This window comes from Mandrillus leucophaeus, unplaced genomic scaffold, assembly GCF_000951045.1.
Source record: "Mandrillus leucophaeus isolate KB7577 unplaced genomic scaffold, Mleu.le_1.0 Scaffold53, whole genome shotgun sequence".
Taxonomy (NCBI): Eukaryota; Metazoa; Chordata; class Mammalia; order Primates; family Cercopithecidae; genus Mandrillus; species Mandrillus leucophaeus.
The window spans coordinates 859,352-868,616 of NW_012105697.1; the positions used below are offsets into that span (position 1 = coordinate 859,352).

A 9,265-nucleotide genomic window follows, 5' to 3' on the forward strand; every position below is an offset into this window, starting at 1 on the left:
AAAATACAAAAATTAGCCAGGCATTGTGGCACGCACCTGTAGTCCCAGCTACTTGGGAGGCTGAGGCAGGAGAATCGCTTGAACCTGGGAGGCAGAGGTTGCCGTGAGCCAAGATCACACCACTGCACTCCAACCTGGGTGATGCAGTAAGACTCTATCTCAAAAAAAAATAAAAGAAAAAAAAAAAAGAAGGCTTAGCCAGGCGTGGTGGCTCACACTTGTAATCCCAGCACTTTGCCGAGGCAGGCGGATCGTCTGAGGCCAAGAGTTCAAGACCAGCCTGGCCAACATGGTGAAACCCCATATCTACAAAAATACAAAAATTAGCTGGGCATGATGGCAGGTGCCTGTAATCCCAGCTACTCAGGAGGCTGAGGCAGGAGAATCGCTTAAACCCGGGAGGTGCAGGTTGCAGTGAGCCGAGATCACACCACTGCACTCCAGTCTGGGTGACAGAGCGAGACTCAAAAAAAAAAAAAAAAAAAAAAGGCAGCATTTGTAAAGCACACCTGGCACATTCTGGGATACTTAACAAGGAAATGCATGCAACTCCTGTCCATCCTTTTTGAATCTCAGTTCTATTTCTTCTTCTGGATTCCTGTGTCCTACCCCTCACTGTGACCCTGGGGGCAAAACAGACTTTTTCTACCAAAAAACTAAATGATGTATTTTGTTTGATTCAATATGACGTTGTTAAGTGTACTGACCAGTGGCATTGGGTATGTTCACATTGTGGTACAATATGTTGACCTCTAGAAGTTATTTTGCTTGCAAAACTGAAACTCTATGCCCATTAAACACTAATTCCTGCTTTCCCCTCTTTCTGGCCCTTAACAACCACCGTTGTACTTTGTGTTTCTACAATTTTGACATTAGATACCTCCTTTGAGTAGAATCATATAGTAGTTGTCCTTTTATGACTAACTTATTTTACTTAGCATAATGTCCTCAAGGTATATCCATGTCGTAGTATGTGTCAGAATTTCCTTCTTTTTTAAGGCTGCGTAATATTCCATTGCATGTATGTAACCACATTGTTATATACATGTGGTATGTGTACAACCACATTGTTATATACATGTGGTATGTGTATAACCACATTGTTATATACATGTGGTATGTGTACAACCACATTATTATATACATGTGGTATGTGTATAACCACATATATATGAGGTATGCTGCTCTCTTTTGAAAGAAACCCCCTTTAAGAATGGTAGCCAAGGCTGGCACGGTGGTTCACGCCTGTAATCCCAGCACTTTGGGAGGCTGAGGCAGGCAGATCATGAGGTCAGGAGTTCGAGACCAGCCTGACCCACAGAGTGAAACCCCGTCTCTACTAAAAATACAAAAATTAGCCGGGCATGGTGGCGTGCACCTGTAATCCCAGCTACTCGGGAGGCTGAGGCAGGAGAATCGCTTGAACCCGGGTGGCGGAGGTTGCAGTGAGCTGAGATCGCCCCATAGCACTCCAGCCTGGGTGACAGAGTGAGACTTCATCAAAAAAAAAAATAAATAAAAGAAACCTCCATCCTCCCAGATGCCTGCAACCCAGGGCTTCCTGCCCTCCCACATCCTCCCCACCATGGCCCCTCCCCTCGGAATGGCCCTCAGGACCTACAAAGGCTGAGGAAGAAAGGTTTGGTCTGCACCACCCCTACCTGTGACCATGAGCTCCAGGGGGTCGCTGGGAGCCGACCACAGGTATGGGTCCCCGCTGGAGAAGCTGTAGCACCGGTAGGTTCCACTGTGGGCAGCGGTCACCGTGATGATGGGGAAACTAGCCCGGTACCATCTCTCGGGATTCTTGTAGGGTGCAGGGTCCCCTTCCTTGTACAGAGCAAATTGGTCAAAGCCATACCGGGTCTGACACTGTAGGGTCACGTCCCCTCCTGAGGACACCGCCGGGCCAGGCTGGGCTGAGAGCGAGGGCTTGGCAAAAACTCCTGGGAGAAAAGGAAAGTCTGATGTTAAAGGCAGCAGCCAGCATCTCAGCTGAGACTGGGGAGGTGCCCACACCTGCCTGAGAGCTGGGGAGCTTTCTGGCTGTATCCCTCCCAGACAGCACACTCCCCCACCCAAGCTCACAGAGAGGTCAAGTCACCGAGTGGTTGAGGAAGCGGGGCTGTGCGCTCACATCCTAGTGCCTGGGTGCAAATCCTGGTTCTGCCTTTAAGTGGCCCCGGAAACAAATCTCCCTCTGTGTCTGAGCCTCAGTGCCTTGTTCTGCTAAAATGGGGATGATCGAACGAGACAGTACACAGTAAGCATTTAGCAGAGTGCCTGTTGCCTAGCAAGCGCTTGAAATGAGATGGGAGTACGTAAACAGCTTAAGCTTATACCATGCCGTAAGCTTGCATTGCCACATACAATCGTTACATTGGAAACGTGGCTGACGGTGCCAGCTCCGGGTGCCTTCCGAACTCATGACGTACATCAGTTCAGTGAATCCTCAGAGACCTGTGGAGTCCTCACTCTTAACGTCCCTATTTTATAAATGAAACTAAGGCACATGGCGTTAAATAATTTGTCCAACCCCAGGTAACAAGACAGCAGTGCGTACTTGAAATCTGCTAAGAGGGTAGATTATAAGTGTTCTCACACGCAAAAGAAAAGTTAACTGTGCGAGGTGATGTATGTTAATTAGCTTGCTCGTGGTAACTATCTCACAGTGGATACGTACATCAAAACATGTACGCCTTGGATATGTTCCATTTTTGGTTTTCAATTATAACTCAACAAACCTGGAAAATTTTCAATTTAAAAAATAAATAAATAACTTGTCCAAGATCATAAGGGGCAGAGCTGAAATTTGCACTCACGGAGTTTGATTCTAGGGTCTCCACTCCTCAGCACAAACCTACACTACTCTGACGTGAGGGTATTGTCGTAGTCCGGTGTGGTGATGCATGCTCGCACACAGGAGTCAGTAAGACAAAGGTTGAGGCCGAGTGCGGCGGCTCACACCGGTCATCGCAGCACTTTGGGAGGCCAATGTGGGAGGATTGCTTGAGCCTAGGAAGTCGAGGCTGCAGTGAGCCATGATCACTGTACTCCAGCCTGGGTGACAGAGTGAGACCTTGTCTCAAAGAAAGACAAAGAGAGAAAACAAAAGAAAGGAAGTAAGGAGGAGAAAAATATAACTGCCTGATAATTATGGCATTCACTCAACAAGAAGAAAAAAGAGAGGAAGGAAGGGAGAGAGGGAGAAAGAGACGTGGAAGGAAGGAAGGATAGAAGCTGCCTGATAATTGCAACATTCGCTCAGCAAATTGTCTCTTAATTTTCTCTTAAGCAACTATTAAGTGTCTGTCTGTATTCTTTTTTTGTTGTTTTGTTTTGTTTGGTTCTGTTTTGTTTTGTTTCGCTCTGTCGCCCAGGCTGGGGTGCAATGGCATGATCTCGGCTCACTGCAATCTCCGCCTCCCCGGTTGAAGCAATTCTTCTGCCTCAACCTGGCGAGTAGCTGGGATTACAGGCACTCACCATCATGCCTGGCTAATTTTTGTATTTTGTAGAGTTTCACTATGTTGGCCAGTCTGGTCTTGAACCTCTGACCTCAGGTGATCCACCCGCCTTGGCCTCCCAAAATGCTGGGATTACAGGCATGAACCACCTGCTCCCAGCCCTGTATTCTAACAACAAAAAAAAAAATCCCATCAGGAATTAAAAATAGACAACCATCACCAAGGTAAAAATAAAGGTATACTTGACATACCAGATAGTGAGGAGGGCCATTTTGACTAGGGTGGTGGGGTAAATACTTAAGAAGAAGATAGCATTTGAGTCTGACCCTGACCCCAAAAGAAGTAATGAGGCAGCCAGGCTGGTCCATCCTAGTAGCAGAGAGGAGTGAGGGAGGAAAGAGGGGAGGTAGGCAGAATTTACAACGCGGAATAGACCACAGTGCAGCGGGCCAGGAATTAGGGTGGCATGAGTGAGGCACTCTCCTGGGATGTAAAATGTAATTATTCCCAAACAATTAACATATTTGAAAAAATGTTTGCAAATTTGAAGAGTAGGTCATTAAAACTCACATTATTCTATTTGAATACTTTATTCCCCTGAAAGAAAGATTTTTTTTTTTTTTTTTTTTTTTTTTTTGAGACAAAGTCTCACTCTGTCGCCCAGGCTGGAGTGCAGGGGCACGATCTTGGCTCACTGCAAGCTCCGCCTCCCGGGTTCACACCATTCTCCTGCCTCAGCCTCCTGAGTAGCTGGGACTACAGGCGCCTGCCACCGCGTCCGGCTAATTTTTTTGTATTTTTAGTGTTTCACTGTGTTAGCCAGGATGGTCTCGGTCTCTTGACCTTGACCTTGTGATCCGCCCGCCTCGGCTTCCCAAAGTGCTGGGATTACAGGCATGAGCCACCGCGTCTGGCCTATGGTTAGTTTTTTGTTTGTTTGTTTGTTTGTTGATACAGGGTCTTACTCTGTCACCCAAGTTGGAGTGCAGAGGCATGATCACAGCTCCCTGCAGCCTCAGCCTCCCTGGCTCAAGTGGTCCTCCTGCCTCAGCCTCCCAAAGTGCTGGGATTACAGGTGTGAGCCACTGGGACCAGTGCTATGTTTATTTTTTAGTTGTAACAAATGTAAGATGTTAACATGAGGGGATCCTGGGTGAAATATTTTCATTAATATTATATTTGCAACTTTTCTGTCAGTCTAAAAATGATTCCAAAACCAAGTTTTAAAAAGAATCCTGAGCCAACCACGGTGGCCTGTGACTGTAGTCCCTGCTACTCATGAGGCTGAGGCAGGAGGATTGCTTAAGGCAAGGAGTTCCAGGCTGCCGTGAGCTATGATTACTCCTGTGAACAGCCACTGCACTCCAGCCTGGGCCACATAGCAAGAGCCCATCTCTAATTTTTTTAAGTGCATTAAAACACAGATAAAGGAGTGCCTGTTTTTCGTTTTGGCGCAGGTTCTGGTGTGACTTGGCACAGGCACTGCCTGATTCTGCCTTTATGTGAAATTCTGATTTTTTTTTCATCGTGGATGGTTTGCGATTTCTTTTGATTTTTTAAAAAATTGCATTAAAATGTTATTCACACCCAGATGCAGTGGCTCAGGCCTGTAAACCCAACACTTTGGGAGGCCAAAGTGGAAGGATTGCTTGAGCCCAGGAGTTTGAGACCAGTCTAAGCAACATAGCGAGACCCTACCTCTCTCTTTTATTTTAATGCCTTTTGTGAAAACTGTCAAGAGACTCCATCTCCACAAAAAAATTAAAAATGAGCTGGGCATGGTGGTGCACACCTGTAGTCCCAGCTACTCGGAGGGCTGAGGCAGGAGAATCACTTGAACTTAGGAGGTGGAGGCTGCAGTGAGCCAAGATCGCACCACCGCACTCCAGCGTGGGTGACGCAGCAAGGCCCTGTGTCCAAAAAACAAAACAAATGAAATATTATTCACATTGATCCATAAATGTTGTGGCACCACCACCCGCTAGGCCAGTGCCTGGTTTGCCTCGCCCTAATTCGGGCCCTAATCCCTGCTCTCAGTGTCCCCCATGTTTGTGCCCTGAACGGAGGACCAGGCAGTCCCAGGCTCCGATCCCCCTTCCTTTACCGGTGGCAACGAGCTCCAGCTGGTCGCTGGGCGGGGACCAGAGGCTTCCGTTCTGGTAGGAGCAGCGGTAGCGTCCGGCCAGACGTTTCTTCATGGCCGGGATGAAGAGGACCGCCTGATCCTGGTAACTGCTGGAACTCAGCTTCTCCAGGCGGTACAGGTCCACGCCCGGAGGTCCCTGGCACCGGAGGGTCACTGGCTTCTCCAGGGGCACCAGGGAGCTGGGCAGAGCCTGGAGGGAGGGCTTAGGCAGTGGTCCTGGAAGAGGAGCAGGGCTGGGTCAGCCTCCCCGCAGACGCCGCCTGGGCCCCACTGCCCTGGCACGCTGGCGGATCCCGCAGGAGGGAAGGGGTCTGGGGGAGGGACTCACCTCTCTGCGCTGGCACATGCCCCAGACACAGCCCTGAGGAAAGAAGAAAGGGACCAGATGCCAGGACGCGCTTGTATGGACATTCCCGCCTGCTGGGCGGGTGATAAGACATTTGCACGCATATGCTTTATTCTGTCCTAATTATTTATTTCTTCAAAAGATACATGTGCATGTAATTTAAGTGAGAGAAGCCAGTCAGAAAAAGCCACATAGCCTATGAGGTCGTTTACATGAAATATCCAGAATAGGTAAATCTATAGAAGACGGAGAAGAAAACAGATCCATGGCTGGGGGTGGGGGGAGAGGAGGGCGAGACGTGGTGGCGGAACGGGCGTGGGGTTCCCTCGGAGGGTCCCGAAATGTCTTGGAGTTAGATAGAGGTGATGGTTGCACAACATTGAAGGTACCAAATGCCAGCTATAGCAGACTTTTCTATGTATTTTACCACAATGACAACTATTTTAAGGCCAGGCATGGCGGCTCACACTATAATCCCAGCACTTTGGGAGGCCAAGGAGGGCGGATCATCTCAGGTCAGGAGTTGGAGACCAGCCTGGCCAACATAGTGAGACCTCATTTCTACCAAAAAAAAAAATTAGGCAGGCATGGTGGTATGCGCCTGTGGTCCAAGCTACTTGGGGTGGCTGAGGTTGGGAGGATTCCTTGAGCCTAGGATTCCTGGTCGAGCCTGCAGTGAGCCAAGATGGTGCCCTCTGCGCTCCAGCCTGGACAGCATTGTGAGACCCCTGTCTCAAAAAAATAGATCTTTTGAAAGTCAAGCAGAGATTCCTTGACCCACCCTGTCCAGCTCCCGCCACTGTCCCCGCCCCGCATACATTTTTTACTATTTCTCTTGTTCCTTCTGGCATTTTTATATCTTCATCGTTCTAGGAAAAAGTACGCATGCTGCTATCTGTGGATTCCTTCGTGTTAGACATTGCCCATTGACTTCCTCAGTGGATGTGAGGAATGGGACCTCAGATATTGCTGTCCCTTCGTTTCCTCCCTTCGGTCTCCAATATGAAATAATATTCAAGGGCATTCCAATAGTATGCAATTGTATAGACAAGTATTGTAAATACTATTGCATATTGTATATTGTTGTATTTTATTGTATATGTAATACATGCAGTAAAACCCCACACTGATGGGATGCGTTGGGCTCCAGAGATGGAGCAGGATGGAGCCCCAGTGTGTAAGTCAGGTCATCTCAGCGTGTACTGGCCATGGGTTTCACAGTATTTACAACGTTTGGTTGAATCAATATTCCGTGATTACATGGTAGGATGTAATACATATGATAATATATCGTTTCAAGTAGCCTTAAGGAGGATGGTGAAAGTTCCCAACACAGAGAAAGGATGCATGTTTGAGAACATGGGTGTGCTGCTTACCCTGATCTAATCACTGTATGTATATACACATATAGTGCATATATGTAAACATACATCTGCACGTACATGTATATGTGCATATACATATGTGGACATATGTGTGTGCACATATGTATATGCACACATATATGTATATGTATGTGTACATCTGTGTATATGCATGTGTATGTATGTATATAAATACATGTATATAAGTGATCCCCTCCTGGGATTGCTTGAGCCCAGGAGGTCAAGGCTGCCGTGAGATAAGATTGCACCACTGGCCGGGCGCGGTGGCTCATGCCTATAATCCCAGCACTTTGGGAGGCCAAGGTGGGTGGATCACAAGGTCAGGAGTTCGAGACCAGCCTGGTCAACATGGTGAAACACCATCTCTACTAAAAATATAAAAAATTAGCTGGGCATGGTGGCACGTGCCTATAATCCCAGCTACTTGGGAGGCTGAGTCAGGAGAATTACTTGAACCCGGGAGGTGGAGGTTGCAGTGAGCTGAGATCGTGCCACTGCATTCCAGCCTGGGCAACACAGGAAGACTCCATCTCGAGAAAAAAAAAATTGAGATTGCACCGCTGCACTCAGGACTGGGCAACAGAGCAAGACCCTGTCTCAGTAAAATAAGAAGAGAAAAAAAAAGGTACTAATTATCTGAAATTCAAATTTAACCAAGCATCCAGTGTTTTATCTGGTAACCCTGATTCTCACACACACACACACACACACACACACACACACACAGAGGCAGGATAGTTGTCATTCCCACTGCAAACAAGGAAACTGGGCAGAGGCTGAGCAACCTTCCGTAGCTCACATAGCAAGAAGTGGGTGAACCCAGATCATCTCTTGACTCTGAGCTCAGAGAATGACACCTGGTCACCAGCTCCCCAGTGGCCACCACCCTTTGTCGACCACAGGCTCCCTCTGCACCCCAACCCAAGCTCCGGCCGCTTCTCTGTCCCCCTCCTCCTGCCCCATCACAGCCCACCTCAGCCTCTTTGTAGCAACCCTGTACCATGGCTGGGAACCTTCCAGGTGCCGTGCCGAGCGCCTCCTGTGCGTGGACTCCAAGTCGCCGTAATCGTACGGGTTAGCTAACGTTATCAGTCCCCCCTTACACATCAGGCTAGTGAGACAGAATCTTATCCACAGTCCTACACCTGGCAGGAGGGGAGTTCAAACCCTAGCAGCACCGTTTAGTGGTAAAGAGTGTGGAGCTGGGAATTTACAGGAGCAGAGGTGGTTACCGGGGTGGTGGGGTAAGGTTTGGGGAAATGTTGGTCGAAGGAGACACAGTTTCAGTTGGACAGGAGGAGTGTATCTTGGAGATCTATTGCACATCGTGGTGACTGTAGTTAATAACAACATATTGCACGCACACTCGCATATCACTGAGAGTAGGTTTTAAAGTTCTCACTGGCCGGGCGCGGTGGCTCACACCTGTAATCCCAGCATTTTGGGAAGCCAAGGCGGGTGGATCACTTGAAGTCAGGAGTTCAAGACCAGCCTGACCAACATGGTGAAACCCTGTCTCTACTAAAAGTACAAAAATGAGCTGGGCGTAGTGGTAGGAGCCTGTAATCCCAGCTACTCAGGAGGCTGAGGCAGGAGAATCACTTGAACCTGGGAGATGGAGGTTGCAGTGAGTTGACACCATGCCACTGCACTCCAGCCTGGGCGACAGTGAGACTCCGTGTCAAAAAATAAGTAAAAATAAATGAGTGTGGAATACTACTCAGCCATTAAAAGGAACAAAATAATGTCCTTTGGCCAGGCACAGTGGCTCACACCTGTAATGCCAGCACTCTGGGAGGCCGAGGCGGGTGGATCATGAGGTCAAGAGATCAAGACCATCCTCCTCAACATGGTGAAACCCCATCTCTACTAAAAATACAAAAATTAGCTGGGCGTGGTGGCAGGTGCCTGTAGTCTCAGC

The 9,265-nt window shown here is 48.3% G+C and overlaps 1 protein-coding gene across 1 annotated transcript in view; it reads right to left on the reverse strand.

Moving 5' to 3' along the window:
• GP6 (glycoprotein VI (platelet)) overlaps positions 1–9,265 on the reverse strand; it is a 21,031-nt gene that overhangs the window by 9,537 nt on the left and 2,229 nt on the right. The window contains exons 2-4 of the mRNA XM_011996939.1: positions 5,942–5,974; positions 5,572–5,829; positions 1,662–1,946 (exon numbers count right to left, since the gene is read on the reverse strand). Coding sequence (XP_011852329.1) covers positions 1,662–1,946; positions 5,572–5,829; positions 5,942–5,974 — 576 coding nt within the window. The remainder of the gene's footprint in view (positions 1–1,661; positions 1,947–5,571; positions 5,830–5,941; positions 5,975–9,265) is intronic.